We start from the raw sequence: 19,467 nt of genomic DNA, 5'->3' as shown, positions 1-19,467 counted from the left end.
AAGCCACCCCGACTTTGAAGCCGCCCGTGCAGCACGACTTCATCGCGGCTTGAAAACAACTTCTCATAATAGAAGTCAATGCAAGTCGCTCCGACTTCGCCCAAAAGTAGTGCAGGAACCTTTTTCTAAGTCGGAGCGACTTGAGTCGCTCTGATTAGAACGGTTCCATTGCACAGCGTGGAGCGCTACTTGTCAAGCGACCCAGTCGCCCGACAAGTCGGAGTTGTGTGAACCGGCTCTAAAGGTCTGAGTCATCCTTTGGTTTCTTATATATCTTGGATACTTCAAGAGCAAAATCAAATAGGGAGGGAGGGCCACATACAGACCAAGGAACTCGGCAAAGAAATTTCCCCAACAGAGTCCCTGAGAGGTGTAAACATTTGTCAAGTGATTTAACCCTTCAGCATTTACCAAAAACTGAAATGCTATTATGGGTGGATTGACACTTCACTTCTGGGGGGGGGGGGGATGTATACTGGATGTATACTGGATGAAACTCAATGACAGTGTACAGCTTCAGTCTATGTTTATGGCCCCTACAATATGATGAGCAGCAATACTGAAGCACCGCCCTATTTGTCAATTGAAAGAATGTTATGTTTTCTTAAAGAACCTCTTCATGTACATTTTTCTAACTCATGAATAAATTATAGCTCCACAAAAAGGTTAGAAATGACACAAATTTCCAGTGAGAGTTAGTTGTATCTCACCATGAGCAGATTCAGCCTCCCTTAACAAATTCCTAGATCTCTCCTCTGCCTTCCTCATCTGTTCTTCCAGGTAACGGTGGTCTTGGGTGTGCATTTGACCATTGCCATTGATGGAACTAGTCAACTGGTGCAGTTGTCTCTTGTATGATGTCATCTGGATAATCAAATACAAATGTCAAAGTTGCTAATAGGGGCACAGCCTGAAATATCTCAGTGCTCAATGGTTGGGTAAATAAACAGTAATCGAAGGGCAGAAAAAATTTCCCTTCCTGGAAAACATCCCTCCTTGCTTACACAACCAAAGAATTTGGTGACTTGTATCTGCACTCCAGGTATGACCTCAATGGCTCAATTGCATACTTACATTGGGGGTTGCTCACTTGGCACTGCCACCATTTACAGAACACCTTGTATTTTTTCAATGCATACAAGGTATTCTCCGATTGGACAAGGTGAAAAGGAGGGGCATGGATGTCACGATCTCCACCTCATTTATACTGAGAAAGCCTTGTATCCATTGAAAAAATACAAGGTGTGCAGTAAATGGTGGCAGTGCCAAGCGAGTGCCCCCCTGTAGTCAGTGTGCAGTGGTGTTGCCACTTGGCATAGGACCTGGAAGATCATGGCAATGACTGTAGTAGTTTTGATTACTACAGTGATTGTCAGCTTCCCCTGCAGTCCCTCAGGTATGAGAAATACATACTTAAATTGAACCGATGTAAGAATGCAATTAAGATCAAAGCTGGAGTTCAGCTTTAATCTCTGCCAAGGAAGAAAATCCTCCTGCCCTCTGATCACCTCCTACAGCAAAGATCACATACAAGCTCTAGTCAAGGGAACATGTAGCCTGTTCCCCTGGCATTGTAAGTATATCAGCTCTGCTGTTAATCCGCTATTTATCCCAGATTAATAGCACAGATTGTTAGCATAGCTTGATGAATGCAGGTCCACTTTACCCATTGAGCCACTGTGCAAGGAACTCACCATCTCAGTGACTTGGTCATAGCAGCTGGGGCACTCCGGCTGATCACAATTTTCCCCACTAAATCCTGGTTTGCACAGACATGAGCCATCATCCTGACATGAACCTTGCTGAGAACCAACAGGGTGACAGTAACACTCTAGGAAAGAAAACACACAGAGGGTTACAACAAAGGTTACACTCTAACTTTCATTTGCATCCTCTGAACCATAAACTACATAGAAGCTACTTCATTACGCTGTATTTGTTGATAAATATTATGTTTGCAGCACATAAATGACTTCTTAACAGAAGTGAGAAATATCATTACTAAGATACTTCTGAAAATGTTATTTTCCTGGCTGTCATGCTGAACCACTGGCTTCAAATTTTCCAAGTCACTGATCTGAGACAAGTATGGAGATCAGGAAAGTCAGAGGAAAATCATGTGTCCTCATCTGATTCTTGCTTGGGGTCAGCAACTCAAAGTATCAAAACCAGGGGGTTAAAATGACAGCCAGGGCAATGTGCATGTTTTTGCCAAGAGAAGGTAGGGTACACTCAGTAAACATCTGTTAAACCAGCCTTTCTTGGGGGAAGACATTAATAATTTACTGGTAAGATCCAAAACCCAGCTGGCCAATACCCAATGCATCAGAAGGCTCAAATCTGGGATGTCTATACAATACCACCATAACCAACCTGACAGGGCAAAATTACTTCTATGTCTTTAGGCACATTAGTATAGTATAGTATAGTATAGTATAGTATAGTATAGTATAGTTCTATCTGCTTAGTTTAATGAAAGCTGTTAAACACCCAAAGACACTAATAGAATATCGCCATCTTGTGGCAATTTAGGAAATTGTAATGTTGAATAGAGACGTTCAGAGAATAGCCTTGTATTAAGAGAATATGTCACTTGGCCCAGGGCAGGGCAAAATGACAATTTTTTAAACAACACTCCCCCCTGTAGGTAATCAGCTTTTCCGTGCTCCCCTTTCTCTGTGTTTGTTTGCTGGAGTCCCCAGAAATACCCTATATTTTCAGATAGAGGAAGCATATGACCTTATCCACCCCCTCTCAGGATGCAGTGCTCAGGCTGGAGTTGCAAATCACCAGGTCCCAACACTGTGATTTGGTAGAAAAGAGAAGGCAATTAACAAGGCAACAACAGAGACCAATACAGATCTTACACAGGGATTATATCCACAGTTTCAGCAGGTGAACAGGGCAACGGGGTAGCAGAGGAAAGGTGAATATTGGTGGGGGGAGGGAGACTTCTAAAATGAATCTACCACTTTGCCCTGAATAGGCAAAGTAACAGATCCCCTTTAAATTGCAGACTTCCCAAAATGCTAGCTACCTGAAAATCCCTAGTCTCAACCCAATGATCCTGAATAAGCATGCAGCAAGTGAAATCAGCGCTTCTGATCTGCATAATTATTTCATGTCAGTATCTCATAAGGTTCTAAAGCCATTGGATCAGCATGAATAAAAAGGTCAGCCGGCACATACAGCATAGCTCCCAAATGTCTCCAATTTCGGGGGAATGTCCATGATTTGGAACAAAGTCCCTCTGTCCCTCTTATTTGTGTTTAATCGTGGTCTGATCTATACAGTTAAATATAAAATTCACATTTAATCTTTCAAAAAGTGTTTCCCAGTGCTAAACTTTTCATCTAATTTCTAAATTGCTGCATTTGTAAATTTCAAAAGCCAATATAAAGGAATATTAGGGGTAACAAAAAGCACTTGTGGGTTTAACTAATACATTTTTTGTATAATTCTCCTTTAAGGAGGCTTGGCAGGGTGTGTCCTATGCCTAAATATGTTTGCTTGTAGGTGTCCCTCGTTCCCATCTCAAAAAGTTGGGAGGTATGCATACAGGTTCAGTTCATCTTAGTAAATCCCCTCTGTGTCCAGTAGAGTTTCTGTTAGTTAGCATTAGACAAAATAATGGAATATTTCATTTATCTTGGATGTGATTATTCAAATTTGAGGAAAGATCATGTCTATGTTACTTTCAGCAATCAGCAGGAGTCTATTTCTTGTTTTCCTTGGTAGATTTTAAAGTAAAGAAACAAGGATCAATCTTATGTAACACCATACAACTGGTGGGAATATAGCAGCAATAAAACACAGCTTTTATTACTAGCTTATTAAAACAGGAACATTATAGACTTAGATGTATAATCCCAATGTATTTTCTGCTTCACCAGCACTTTACATTCCCTGAAAATTTGCTGAGTGAGTGTAAAGCATGTAAGTTTGTAATGTTCCAGTATTAATAGGCTGACAATAAAAACATTGCGATCCTAGATGTGTTACAGAGGAGGTTATAGTTTATCCTCTCCTGTATCATATCTGCATTAAAAATACTTTTTTATGACTTTCTAAAGCCAAGCTGTATCTAAATCTGATATTTCAGCTTTGACTTGTTGGGTTAAATTCATAGGTTTGCGCAGCCTATTGCATCAGGCTGTGCACCATAAAGTGCAAGCACACGAGATCAATCTCCCTGCCGGCACAGTGAAAGAGAAATGCCTAAGAACTTTTCTTATGGCAGAGCCGGTAAGATGGAGATCTTTACCCTCTTCCTGCTTGCACACAGAGCGATAATAGTAATGTGCATGAGGTGACTAGGGTGTGCCCAGGCACATTCGGCTCACCCTGTGCTCACACCTATGTTTAAATGACATGCTTTTATGAAAAAAATAAAAATAAACATAAATTACATGCCAGTTTTTTGCATACCAAAGCCTAATAGGTGAGACCTCCTAGCAGTAGCAAGATGACATTTAGGGTGAAGGCTAACTTTAACTGTTTTGGGAAACCAAAAAATTGGTGGGTTTAGTTCGGAAACCAAGCAAAATGGAAATGTCACCTTTAGGTGGACCCAGATCCCTTAAAACTTAAACCTAACTTTTAGAAAACTGAGAGTAGGCAGCTTTCATTGTAGAAGAACCATGCTATTTCTCTTCTGCATTACCACACACCTACCTGCTCTCAGTCCTCTATTGAAAGTACACTGAGATCAATCACTCTGCCGGCACAGTGAAAGAGAAGTGCCTAAGAACTTCTCTTATGGCAGAGCCGGGAAGGTGGAGATCTTTACCATCTTCCTGCTTGCACACAGAGCGATAATAGTAATGTGCATGGGGTGACTAGGGTGTGCCCAGGCACATCCGGCTCACCCTGTGCTCACACCTATGTTTAAATTACATGCTTTTATGAAAAAAATAAAAATAAACATAAATTACATGCCAGTTTCTTGCATACCAAAGCCTAGTAGGTGAGACCTCCTAGCAGTAGCAAGACGGCATTTAGGGTGAAGGCTAACTTGAACTGTTTTGGGAAACCAAAAAATTGGTGGGTTTAGTTCGCAAACCAAGCAAAATGGAAATGTCACCTTTAGGTGGACCCAGATCCCTTAAAACTTAAACCTAACTTTTAGAAAACTGAGAGTAGGCAGCTTTCATTGCAGAAGAAGCATGCTATTTCTCTTCTGCAATACCACACACCTACCTGCTCTCAGTCCTCTATTGAAAGTACACTGAGCTGCGCATGCACACTCATCGTGCATTCCCAGCACACCCCCAGCTGTGCTGGAATGAATATCTGTCCTGCACATGCATGGGATGATTGCATTAACCATTGGCCAATCAAAAAGCCAACAACTCAGCACCTGAAAGTAGCCTGTGGTCAGGGAGGGAGGGAATCCCCCCATCACTGGAAGGTGAAGGTATTTTCAGGAGTTTTAGTACCACTTTAAAACTGATTGGCTGGTAACAGCAACATTTCCAATTATTTTTCTGGAGTTCTATACATATTTTATATTGGTTGTAGCTATTTGTATATCCCAAAAAGAGTTAAAGGATTAGTCCATTGAAAAGTTTAATTATGTTCATAGCCAACTGGGAGTCATTGGCTGTTCCCAAAAAAACATTCAATTTTCCAGAGTCGTCTGTTCCACTCTCCATATTCTAACAATCCAGCAAAAAGAGCAGGAAGCCCTCATTGTGACCACAGTAGGTGTGCAGTCCCACAAGCTCTAGCGAGGTTTTTTTTTTTTTTTATTACCAAAGGAGCACCCAAGAGCAATAAGATACAGAAAGGTGGTTTAATTGGCCAGTATCACCCAAACCATCATCTTAGTTTTGGATAGAGTCATCTTTGAATACCACAAAACTTGTAAAGAAGCTGGAGTGGGGACATAATGGAATACCTCTGCACTTGCGTTCTGGGTTTGGATCCAGTGGGTTACCATAGGATCCTTCCTGGCATCTGTCGCAGTAGAATCCAGCTGTGTTATAAAGACATTTCAAGCACTCTCCAGTCACGCGATCACAGCTCCCCTCCACTGTGGGATCAATATTGTTATTGCAGGCGCAGGGTCTGCATGGCCTAGGAGGTCCATTTTGTCCTTGGGGGTCTCCGAAATGTCCATCAGCACATATTTCACAGCGAGGACCTAGTGACATAGGGGACAGTTATAAGAGCTTTTCATCATTACATAACATTAAAGAATATTTAAACCTAAGAAGAGAAATGTTATGTATTGCAGCTTACCACTCCTTATATGTGGTCACCATGTATATTTTTATTTATCAGGTTAAGTACATTTGCTGCAAATACAGAAAAACGGCTGGTGATTTTGCAAGAAATCTTGTGGCCCTGTCACTTCCTGTGCTCTGAACCAAAATCTCCCAACAAAAATTTACAAACCTTCCAGCTATCTTCTGGAAACTACAGAACACCTCCTCCGATGTTATAGAAATTATGAGGGGATGTTCTGTAGCCCTTACATATTTCTGGTCTAGGGGTGACAACAGTGCTCCTCTATAGATACGATACAGTGAGTGAACATTGTCACCCTAGAACAGGAAGGGTGTTATTGGCAGGATTACCAGGTGGAAATAGGGAAAAAAGAAAAAGAAAATAAATGCAGCCACCACATCTACAGACTGGAAAGCTGCAATATACTGTATTACATTTGGATTTTGATACACTATAAGTTGGTCACACATCAGAGGCCTAACTAGAACCTTCAGGGCCCGGTGCAAGAAACCATGAAGGGCCCCCCGAACCCCTGGTGTCAGTAGTTTTTATTTTTTTGGTATTTTAATTGTATTATTTTTTATCATTTTATTTAATTTTTTTACAATGTCACTGACTATGACTCTGTCCATTCAGAAAAGGAAGGAGCTGGTAAATTACATATTTACTGACCCCTTCCTGGTTACTGTAGGCAGCCGGCTATGGTGCTTACAGCTTTACAGCCGGCTGCCCACTGCACATGTGCGAGCCGTGCTGCACTTTGTGAATGGTCCCACAGTCTTCTGAGACCTGTGATGTGTCCCAGAAAACTGCAGGGAGGGAGAGGGGAGGAAAACTTCTGCTCAGGGTGGAAGCAGTACCTGCCAACAATCTTTGTATTATCTTCTTTAGATTTACCAACAACTTTGCAGTGCCAAGAACTAATAACTTCAATTTATACTCAGTCAGGTCGTCACTCACATTACATAGTCATTGGTAAAAGTCAAAGGACATTGTACAATCATATTGTAATGTTTGACAAGGGCGTAACTACAGGGGTTGCAATTGCAACTGGGCCATTTACTCCAGGGGGCCTGTGCGGCTCCCCTGTACACCTGGATAGGAGGGGCGGCGCGGGCAGCATGTAGAGAAATCACTATCCTCCTTTTTCCTCCTGTAGCTGCAGGTGGAAAATGGAGGAGATTGGTTCCTCTGTATGCTGCCTCCGCCACTCCTCCTATCCAGTTCACTTGTGTTCTGCTGTCACTATAAGTTGGTCACACATCAGAGGCCTAACTAGAACCTTCAGGGCCCGGTGCAAGAAACCATGAAGGGCCCCCCGAACCCCTGGTGTCAGTAGTTTTTATTTTTTTGGTATTTTAATTGTATTATTTTTTATCATTTTATTTAATTTTTTTACAATGTCACTGACTATGACTCTGTCCATTCAGAAAAGGAAGGAGCTGGTAAATTACATATTTACTGACCCCTTCCTGGTTCTCTATTGTGACACATCCCCTGCTGCAGCGGCAGGAGAGGGGAGGGTGCACAGGGGGAGGGGGGGCAGGGGAGCACGCAGGGGCCCAGAGACAGCAGAACACAAGTGAACTGGATAGGAGGAGTGGCGGAGGCAGCATACAGAGGAACCAATCTCCTCCATTTTCCACCTGCAGCTACAGGAGGAAAAAGGAGGATAGTGATTTCTCTACATGCTGCCCGCGCCGCCCCTCCTATCCAGGTGTACAGGGGAGCCGCACAGGCCCCCTGGAGTAAATGGCCCAGTTGCAATTGCAACCCCTGTAGTTACGCCCTTGTCAAACATTACAATATGATTGTACAATGTCCTTTGACTTTTACCAATGACTATGTAATGTGAGTGACGACCTGACTGAGTATAAATTGAAGTTATTAGTTCTTGGCACTGCAAAGTTGTTGGTAAATCTAAAGAAGATAATACAAAGATTGTTGGCAGGTACTGCTTCCACCCTGAGCAGAAGTTTTCCTCCCCTCTCCCTCCCTGCAGTTTTCTGGGACACATCACAGGTCTCAGAAGACTGTGGGACCATTCACAAAGTGCAGCACGGCTCGCACATGTGCAGTGGGCAGCCGGCTGTAAAGCTGTAAGCACCATAGCCGGCTGCCTACAGTTAAGATGCCCATACCAGAAACCCTGAAGACTAGAGAAAAACTAGCACAGGTGAGGACGCTGGACCCCTGGACAGGTAAGTTGATTTCATTAAAAGTCAGTAGCTACAGGATTTACTCTTTTTTTTTTTTTTTTTGAGTGAACCACCACAGTAAGTCACCGTTCCTACAGATGGAATGTTAAGATTTTACCGGCCACACACTAATTTCAGATCTGTGATTCAGAAAGCATTGAAGCAAGGAAACTAGCATTTTTTTCTTTTTTAAAGAAGAGGGTCAGCCTGGCAGACTACATACTGTATTCCCTTCAGAGCAAGTTTCTTATCACTTCCCTTGTGCTTATGTGTAATTCCTATCTCACCCACTAGAGTGTGCTATAATACAAACTTGCAGCTCACCCAAAGACTGGACTGCTTGGAAAAGACAATTAATAGGGTGAAATGATGCATGCATTTGAGTGTGTATATATGCAGTTTATCAATCACTAGGTGTGATGGCTGCATTCATTTTCTATTTTGAGCCTTTTTTCCCTCTGTTTTCATCTGGCGATCTGGCCAGTAACACACCTCCAATAATAGAGTGCCCCCACTCTGGATGAAGAAGCAACAGAAACACCTTTGGATAGCAGCACTGGTAATCTGGAGGGTGGGGGGTGTTGGATGGACTAGCAGATTTAGATACACTAAAAAACTAAAGATAAACTTCAGATCACATTGCAGTTACAACCATAGGCGTGCGCAGGGGGTGTGCCAGGTGTGCCTGGGGACACCCTAATCACCCTGTGTGGCACAGATTCCCCCTGTTTGGACCCCTGATATTTCACCAAAGCCCCCTAACAAAAATAAAATAAAATTGGAAAAAGTAATAAAAATTAATATAATGAAAATAAAAAACTACAGACACCATCCACTCCCATACTGACACCAATCCCTGCCCTACTGACACTGTCAGTATGTATACAAATGCGTGCACACACACACGCATATGTGTTTGAGGTTTGAGGTGCACACCCTAATGCAATAGGCTGTGCACACCTATGGTTACAACAACTGTATTTCAGTTTGGGATAAAGGTTTTACATAAATAAATAAAAGCTGATCATTGTAAGCACCCCTGTCAGTGGTAAACGCTTTGTCTCAACACTTTATCTGATACATTTGCGTAAGCGCATTTTCTGTTGGAAAACAACAAATCTACTGGCAGAATCACCAGGTGACAACAATAAAAAGAAATCATAAAAAAGAAAACTAATGCAGCCATCACATCTAAAAAATTGGTAAGCTACAATATAATAAATGTTTGCTTTGGGGTTTATTACCACTTTAACACAAAATAAGAACATTTCTTAAGTACTGTATTCCTTCTTACCATTCAGTCCCACAGGACAGCTGTCACACACAGGCTCTTGAGTTTCTGGAGACAACGAGCAACCAACCCCAGCGCTGCATGGACATGGGAGGCACCTCTGGGGGTCACGGGGGTCATTATACTGCCCTTGAGGACAGTCAGCGCAGTCATTATTCTGATTCTCATCTCCGGAGTAACAGTCACCTAATAAAGATTTCCAAGATGAAACATATGAGTAAATGTGAACATAACTAAAGTAGTCAGCAGATGAAAAAACAATTCTATATTTACCAGTTTCTGGGTCACATAGACCTCCTCCTTGGCATCTGCATGCAACACAAGGGCTGAAGGGTCCAAGTGCAGGAGAATCCCTGCGATATCCTGGGGCGCATTGCTCACAGAAATGGCCCTTATATCCAACAGGGCATTCACATTTCTCCACCCATGGAGCTGGCTCCCCAGGACCGGGACGAGCAGAAACAAGGGTGACGCTTTGGAGATACCCAGTGCCTGTGAAGGGTAAGAAGGACAGAGATTACACCACAGAAACAGTACTCTGTGCCTAATAGGCACACTTAAGTCAGTATGGACCAGGTTCTACAATGGTCATGGATAAGTCTTTCTCAATCTTTTTACCCTACAGGGGTCTTCAAACTATGGCCCTCCAGTTGTTCAGGAACTACAATTCCCATCAGGGAATACGATTCTGAAAATATATCTTCCTTTTTCTATTCTTTCAGTGTTTAGTGTCACCCAGATCCTGGCTTTACTCCCTAGTGAGTAACTGGTCTGGAATAAACCAGTTCAACAGAAATTAAGACATTTAAAGCAGGATTAAACAAGAAAAAAAAAACCAAAAAAAACTATTTTTATGACAAAAGAGACTATATTGGTCTTTCCTGTCTTAACTACTTCTCCTTGTCTGTCAGCCTTAATGTACACTGAGCCGCGCATGTGCTATATATATATATATATATATATATATATATATATATATAAATATATATATATATATATATATATATATATATATATATATATATATATATGTGTGTGTGCTAATATGCAGCGCAAACTAGTACATAAAGCTTCCGCTCAGGCTTTCAGTTAGAAAGCTGGAAGAAGTGTGAGTGGACCATGATCATGCTGATTAGTGCACTCGTAATCCATTGAGAACTACAAGTCATCTACTGCGGTGGCAGACTGGACTTGTATTTAATGCATTCACAGATCCCTGGGGAATGAATGACACAGCCGTGCAGGTGGAGCCCTGCACAGCTGCACTGATTTAAAATGTGACAGCGGCTGCCGGGGAGAAGAATCCCTGCCCAATGTCACAGGGAGGGACAACCTAGAAGGGCGCTGTAACATGTTACACCCTAAATACAGGTGTAGAATGTAACATGTTTTAAAAGGTGAACTTATCCTTTAAGGCTTCACTGGTTAAATGACTGAAGGTCAGTGACTTACTAGAGAGTGAATTCAGAATCAAGATGACAGCCCTGGACATTTTACCTTTAAAAAGCACATCAGCAATGGCAGCAACAACATTTCAATACTCGCAGGTTCTTTTTAAGGATTGCTGAGAAGATCAATTAGGCTGGATTCACACATATGTTTCCCCACATCCAATTCGCATGACAGGCAAGTGTGACCGACTCTCAATGAAGCCGGTTCACACAGGTCCGGGGCAGCCGCGGTCCGCATTCAAAAAGGATCCTGCGCATCTTTGGGCCCAATTCAGGCAAAAATTCAGACATGATTCGCACCTGAACGAATGAACAGGGGCGCACTGGACCCCAGGCAAGAACCTGTGGCAGCATATGTGTGACCCCGGACTTAGTCTTTTTATACCTACAGTGTTTTTAGGTAGGTTACTCCTGACCCATGGGCTTGAACTGAGAGAGATTAGCAGTGACATGCATCCATTGGATAGAGCTACATAAAGCAGGAATTAGTGCCTGCATATGTAATGGACAAATATGGCAAATATGGCTATGTCTCATGTATAAATATACATATGCATAGTTACCTATATACTGTATATATACAATATACTGTATATGTGTACTGTAATAATTTTACTTTATGCAACACGGCATGTGAATGGAAGCACATATGTTAAAAATCTGATAGATCAACACCATGCTATTGTGCATAGACTTAAATGAAGTGTCATTTTGTGACAATAAATAAAGTTGAAAAAAGTAAACAAACAATGCGATGCTTTGTAACAGCACATCACACTGCCCCTCACTGTACACAAGTGTGCACGCGTTCCAGCATGCTGGCTGGTGTGAATAAGCCCCAATGCATTTATGTGACAAATATGATATGATAAATGTTTTCATTACTTACTGTATTCTCCATAAGTGGCACGAATATGCAGGGCGGTCACATTGCTTAAAAGGCGCCGGAATTCAAAGTGACTAATTCGAGGAGTCCAAGGGCTGACAGACAGCTCATCCAATCTGTTACAGCAACAAATCAATGAGACAATTAGGAATACAATATGCCACAATGTGTTGCAGCTTCAACATACAAAGTATTTATTACCTCTGTCACACACTGCTGCTTATCCTCTCTCATTGCACAGACTGTATAATATATACTGTTTGGCTAGCCAGTATCGGGACAAGTTCATCTAGACCCCAGGGCAGACATGCCAAATTGCACATCGCCTCCCCCATTAAAAAAAATAAAAATTGAGCACTAATCTGCATGCTTACCCCTTAAAAATAAATCCCCCTCCTGCCACTACAAATCCACCCGCTGCTAAAATCCCCTTCCCAGCACTAATCTCTGCCCCCCCCCCCCCAGTTTCCTCCCGGTTCAAATCCTTTAATTTCCTATATGCCCCCAGGACAAATCTACCCCCCCCCCAATAAAAAAGTTCCCCCTTCTTTGTACAAATCCTCCATCCTAGCACAAATACCCCTCTTCCCACCATATTACCTTTTCTAGCATCAACCCCTCAAAATTACCCCTCCTAGCACAAATCTTCTTCCCCCATCCCCCCTCCCAACACAAATCCCCTCAAATCCACACTCCTAGCACACCTTCCCAAATTCCCCCTCCTAAAACAATTAATATCCCCTGCCGCCCCTCAAATTCCTCCTCCAAACACAAATCAGCTCCTCCAAACCTCCTTGTGGTGCCCCCCACCTCACATGATACCACAATGTCTGGGGCAGCTGCCTCTCCTGCCCACCCCTTGTCCCAGCCCTGCGGCTAGCTTTAAAGGATTATTTTCATTGAACGGTGGAGGAGAAATTACAGGAAGCTCATCAGTATATGACCAGTAAAGGTGTAAATTTTCAATGCTACTTCCAAGGTCACCTGGAGCTTTTACTGGTCTTAAGATGATCTGCTTGGCACTCATTCTCTTGGCGGTGATTAAAATGCACCTGTCAAGAGAGAACTGTGGTCTACCACTGCTAGCATCCACTTTGGAAAATGAGTTCCATGACTGTCATATGAATTTGTTGACTTCAATGCTTTCTGAGTCAGTGGCCTGGATTGAGTATAGAGACAAGGAATAGGGCCATTTTCTGACACTCATTTACAGCTTACTCCTTCCAGGTCTCTGATTCTGTAAAGCCACATCCCTGGGTTACAATGTAATGTTAAATGAATAACGTTCGTAGTCACAGATTAATAATGTAGCAGTAGAAATGTAACTAATTATAACACTGTAAAGCTTGAGTAGACAGGTTGACATTAAAAGATGCATAGAATGACACATAATACGATTGTTACAGCTAGCTGAAGAAATAATGCTATCATGGTAATACTATCAGCTCACCTGAATGTGTAGGTTTGGGGTAATCGGCAGGGAAGGGCAGTTTTGGATAAGGTAAGAGGGGAAGTAACTCTCAGGCCTCCTCCTTCTAGTATAATATCTTCAACACCAGCCCTATGACGGCCTCGATCCACACGGAAGCTGATGGTCAGCACTTGACCATAACTATAAGATTGGTCCCCTAAGAATGTTCCTGTAAGAAAACGAGGCTTAGATTGAGGATGACGTCCCAGAACCGGGTCAGTTACTCACCCAGAACAAGGTCAGTTACTCAGCCAGTAAAGCAGCATACTCTTAGATACAAAGGACGAACAGATATAAACGTTCTACCTGGCTCAGTAGATCTAATATTTGTATTTCAGTGGCTTCACACATTTAAAGGCTAAGTTTGCCTTTTTTTTTTAGAAAAACCTATGCACTCAAAGTGACCCAGTAGTTATTAAAACACTTTGTAGCTTTGTAAAATGTTTATTCGTTTTATTGTCATACTTGTAGGCCATTTGGACACCCCTTTAAGCCTGACTGAAAAACTCAGAATTAGCACTGTTATTGCTAAAGTGGTCTGTACACAAGCATTTTCTGCATGTTGTAACTATCCACTATGCTGTTTATTCTGCTTTGGCCTCACTTCTGTATGTGTAACATACCCATTGCCCATGCCGTTTGTTGTCTTGGAGTATGAAGGTCCTGATTACTCCTGTATGACTTGTAAAATTATAAATAAAGAATGTAAAAAAACCTCTGAATTAGCAATCTCCACATCCTGTCCTGTTGCTAGGACGTGACAACACAACAGTTTTCACGTCCTAGCAACAAGAAAGAATGCGTGAGTTACTAGCTGTTTTCAGCCAAGCTTCTGAGGAAGCCCAAATAGCCTACAGGTATGACATTAAATGTAATGAACATTTTACAAAACTGCTCAGTTTTTAATAACTGGACCCTGGACTGCATTTTTTGGAAAAGGCGAACTTTAATTATTAAATTAACTACAAAAGGAGCTATATATAACTATTATCAATTCACACACAGTGTGCGTATCATCACATAACCAAAAGGATATGCACAAAAAAGGGTGAACAAGGAAGTTTACACACCAAGGGTGGGGGTTACATCTAGAGGTTCGACATTAAGTACCAGAGTATAATTACTGTAGTATAAAAAAATATATAAATGTTATTAGTTGTCACAACGACCTATGAATGATTATACAACTACAAAAAGATTTTAAAAAAAACACATCCATAAGAGCCGGTTCACACTATTACGACTTGCCAGGCGACTTGGTCAGCCTGGCAAGTCGCGCACCGTCGGGTCCATTGAGTAGTACAGGACCAATTCTAATAGGAGCGACACAAGTCGCTCCGACTTAGAAAAAAGGGTCCTGTACTACTTCGTGGCGACCTGGAGGCGACTTGCATAGACATTCAGTATATGAAGTCTGTGCAAGTCACGCGGTGCACGCGACTTCACAGGTCGTCCCCGAAGTCGGAGCGACCTAATGTGAACGGGGGCTAAATGTGTCCTTGTGACTACTAACAACATTTATATTTTTTATATTTATATTTTTATATTTTTTATATACTCTGGTACTTAGGGGTTAATTTACTAAAGGCAAAGTGTAATTGCACTCTGCAAGTGTAGTTGCTCCAGAGCTTGGTAAATGGGGTAAAGTTTCACTTTGCAAAGAATACCCAATCACGCGCGAGGAAAAATAAAAAAAAATAATAAATTTTTGCTTGCACATGATTGGATGATGGAAGTCAGTAGAGCATGTGCATATTAACCAAGCTCTGGTGCAACTGCAATTTGTAAAGCGCACAGTCTATTTGCCTTTAGTTAATAAACCCCTTAATGTCAAGCCTCTAGAGGTAACCCCTGCCCTTGGTGTGTGAACTTCCTTGTTCACCCTTTGTTATGCAAAAGGTGAACTTAGCCTTTAAAGTCCAACTGCACCCAAACTGATATATTACCCCAATGGTTGGTAACATCATGTTGCATTCTTCTATTTCCTGGGGACACTCAAAGTGTATCTAAAGGCAAAAACATTTTTTATACAGTGGGAAGGGTTAGAATCCCTGTCAGGGTTTTGTTTGACGCTTGTGTTCCTGCTAAGGGGATTCACCCCCTTTCTAGAACTGAAAGTGAGGAAAATCTAAAAGTTGGAGTTGCCCCCAGAACAGGAATAGAGAGGAAATCTGTCAATGGGGACATTTGTTCTGGTGACAACTGTCTAAGGCCAGCCATACATTATGCAATTTTTTTTCTTCAATCACCAGTTGAAGGAAAGAAAATTGCTAGATCCCCCCATCAACACAGTCAGTGTTGATGGGGGGAGTCCCTCCCACTGGGCTATTGTATTCTGACGGCTGGAAGTTTCCCAGGCATCAGAATTAAATTATTACTAATGGCGGCTAGAGATGTGGGCAGTGATCGAACTAAAAAAAAATGGACAGGCTGGTTGTACTGAAGTCGATCGATAGATATTTCAGTACAAGCAGCCTGCCGATAGATGGATCGACATTCAGGTGGTTGAGCAGGAACAGGCTGAATTTTGATCTGACTATGGCTGGATTAAGAGGACTTTGGGTTGATTTCCTCTTACTTCCTGTTGTGCCTACTTGCAGAGACAATAGATGAGAAAAAGAGATTGCACCCCCATTTCATTCATTATAATGGGAAAATAATAAAAAAAATCTTGGCATCCTTACTGTGGCAAAATCTTAGGAACTCATCACTGGCTTATTTTTTTTTTTTTTTTAAACAAAACATAAATTGTTAGGGGGATTGGTCTAATTTTAAAATATCAGATATTACCTTAGCTGTAACATTATAACTGTCAAATTTGAGACAAGGTACGGCAAGATACCATGTGGATTCAGCCATGGAGCTGCACTGAATCAACAATGTAAGGGAACAAATTTATCTAAACATACTTTTGATTTCAATAACTCTTCTCTCTGCATCAGGTCAGATAATGCTTCCTGACCTGATAAGGGGAAGGGTTCTCAGGGTTGAACTCCTGAGACAAATGTAAGAAAAGCACCAAACATATGGAAAATCTACCATTAGCACAAATAAGTACCTAAATTGTTCTCCATTTTTACAAAGTACTTTGACCCTACCTGGGGCATTAAAATAGAGGGGCTCCAGCTGTCGTGATGCAAGATACACCTCTTTCTGGTGGCGGGACATCCGTATGGGGACTGATGCTGGAGAACCATCCTTAAAGACTGCTGTCCAACCTTCTACATCTATAGGAAATAGAAGATATTTAATATCAGACAGACAGAAGGGTAGAATTGCCTGAAGCAGAGAATATCGACAGGGAGAGTATACGGTACCTACAGAGCATTTAACCAACTGAAAGGCAAAAAAATTACCCATAAACCTAACATAAGCACTAAATGCCCTACAGAATGAGTCAATGATAAAATATCACAGAAAAACATGTTAAACAATTCCCAAAGATTATTAAAAGTCTATCTTTAGTAGTTGCCTACAACTTTCTTTTTCACAACATCAAAGTCTTGGAAGAGACTAGCTAATAATAATATCCGTTTAATTGGGGAATAAGTTTACTTCCACTCTTATGCGGTTTATCCAAATTATCTGCAGTTCTGATAAGTAAAATGCGCTCTGCTACAGTGTGGATAGAATGAAATGAAAGACCTACCCACTGAGACAAACATATCCTAAGCAGCTCACACTAAATCAGTATGGTGAATAGGAAACTCGCTTCCTAACATAACATGTCTAGAGGAAGTTCACACAGCAATGACATATAGAAGACATTGGAAGCTCACAATGGTATAGTCAACCATACCGGAGGCTCACACTGAGTTAATTCACTTAAAATATAGTAACCTCACAATGGTATAGAGCTGTATATGTGAAGCTCATGCTGAGGTGGATGGGTTGTTAACACTGTAGCAGTTCCTTTTCATCTTACAGTAAACATAATCAAGAAATTTGACTGGTTGCTACAGGTATAATCTCCAATTTTGCTTCAGTTTTTAAAATCAGAGACAGCCTGATTTTCTGTACAAAGGGAATTTGATTGTTCCGAAGCTTTATATCAGACACTTTCATAACATTGGACCTCTACAGTCCTCGTGTTTAATTATCTATTTTCCGTACAAGGCTGACTATATAAAAATCCTATGTCAAGCAGTATTCTACAGAAGCTGATGTGCAATCTTAAGGCCCCTTTCACACTTCTACGACTCCAAAGTTGCGCCGACTCTGGAGTGCAACTTTGACGCATTTTTGGATGCAACTTTGAATGCAACTTGGATAAGCCTTTGGCTTTGACCAGTTTTAATGGACAACTATTGCACACAAGTTGCATTGTATAACATTAAGGTATGATGTCCATGCAACTTCTGAGGGTTCTCGTGGCCTCCGAGATCGTATGTCGGAAGGAGCGGTATCACTCGGGTGTACGGCAAGTGGGTGAGAGACGGAGCGGTATCGGGTGGGTGGGAGATGAAGCGGGTGAGAGACAGAGCAGTATTGAGTGGATGCCGAACGGAGCGGTATCACCCAGGTGTCACTTACAGCAAGTGGGTGAGAGACGGATCGGTATTGGGTGGGTGGGAGATGGATCGGGTGAGAGACAGAGCAGTATTGAGTGGATGCCGAACGGAGTGGTATTACCCGGGTATAACTTACGGCAAGTGGGTGAGAGATACCGATCTGCCAGCAGATCTGCTAATTTGGAATTGCTTATATCTTTATTTGTACATATGTGAATGGCATATTCAATAATATTTGTAAACGGAATTATGCTATGTGACATCATTTACATGAGCATCACCACCTAATGGTTGGAGGAGGAGAAGACTAGTCTCGGGCAGATACCGATATGCGATGGGTTCAAAATATCGGTATCGGCAACAAACAAAAAAATATCGGTCGATCCTTAGTCTGTTTGGCGCCTGAAATTTTTTTTTTTCTCCTATGAAATTATTGTATTACAAAAACCTTGGATTCTTGGACATTTATTTGGTGCTCTCCTTGTACTGTATATACAGTATGTGAACTTGCCCATTCGTAGAGGTCACATGATCAAGTGCCTATAAAGCATTATTTCAGTCCTTTCTTTTTACTTCTCATTCACAACTTTATGAATGTATAGATAACATATTTATGCAGTAACTTGTTCTGAGAGAAAAGATTTACAGCACCTTAAGTTTACATAAAGCTAATATGAAGCTCACACAGGTCAGAAGGATTGTTTTGCAGTCACAATAGTGTATGTTTTGCGCACACAGTGAGACTGTTGCATGACTGTCCTAAATGTGTGTGAAAATCTCTTCCTAGGTATTCTGACACATAAAATGGTAACATACCTTTCTCAAAGAGAGATGTGATCTTGTTCATGCTGTAATCTGTGGAGCTGTGGCAATTGGATGAGTGACCATAACAGAAACATTGCAAACATCCTTCTGATCGGCCAGCTTGCAGGTCGTAATACCCAGGTTTACATCTGAAGGAGAACATAATGGATTTACACAAATGAAATGGAAAATATATCAATAGGTTGGATTGCCTTGCAAATTAATTCCACAATATTGATGACACTGTTTGGAATCTCTTCCAGATCCTTCTATAGAGAAGGTCCACTGATTTGGCTTCAAAGTCACATATTGCTCTCCTTCCCTAGCCATTGTGTGTAGAAAGGACTTTGCAGGTGCTCAATTCCTGTCTGCCTAAACAGCTGCTGCATTATACCTTTTGAAATACATAAATAAAGTTAAATGGATTTATATAGTTGATTAATTTTAATGAGATATTCAAGGGTATCCACATGTCAACCTTGTTTAAGTGATTCAGGGGATGAAGCCTGTCTTTTGAGGTTCTCTAATGCTCACCATGTCATTCATCTTGTACACTTGACCTGCAGAATTATTGTTACCCTAATTTTCTGAAATTTCTTGTAATCTGAAACTGCAAAAATGCAC

The 19,467-nt window shown here is 41.5% G+C and overlaps 1 protein-coding gene across 1 annotated transcript in view; it reads right to left on the bottom strand.

The window, feature by feature from the left end:
* LAMC2 (laminin subunit gamma 2) overlaps positions 1–19,467 on the bottom strand; it is a 63,087-nt gene that overhangs the window by 28,708 nt on the left and 14,912 nt on the right. Inside the window, exons 5-13 of the mRNA XM_082266582.1 lie at positions 18,856–18,992; positions 16,627–16,755; positions 13,508–13,697; positions 12,061–12,173; positions 9,994–10,212; positions 9,724–9,906; positions 5,900–6,145; positions 1,695–1,831; positions 711–864 (exon numbers count right to left, since the gene is read on the bottom strand). Coding sequence (XP_082122708.1) covers positions 711–864; positions 1,695–1,831; positions 5,900–6,145; positions 9,724–9,906; positions 9,994–10,212; positions 12,061–12,173; positions 13,508–13,697; positions 16,627–16,755; positions 18,856–18,992 — 1,508 coding nt within the window. The remainder of the gene's footprint in view (positions 1–710; positions 865–1,694; positions 1,832–5,899; positions 6,146–9,723; positions 9,907–9,993; positions 10,213–12,060; positions 12,174–13,507; positions 13,698–16,626; positions 16,756–18,855; positions 18,993–19,467) is intronic.

The sequence above is a fragment of the Pelophylax lessonae genome (genome assembly GCF_965119305.1).
Source record: "Pelophylax lessonae genome assembly, chromosome: 8".
NCBI lineage: Eukaryota > Metazoa > Chordata > Amphibia > Anura > Ranidae > Pelophylax > Pelophylax lessonae.
Note: the sequence above shows the minus strand (reverse complement) of the source record. Positions and strands in the feature narration are given on the sequence as shown.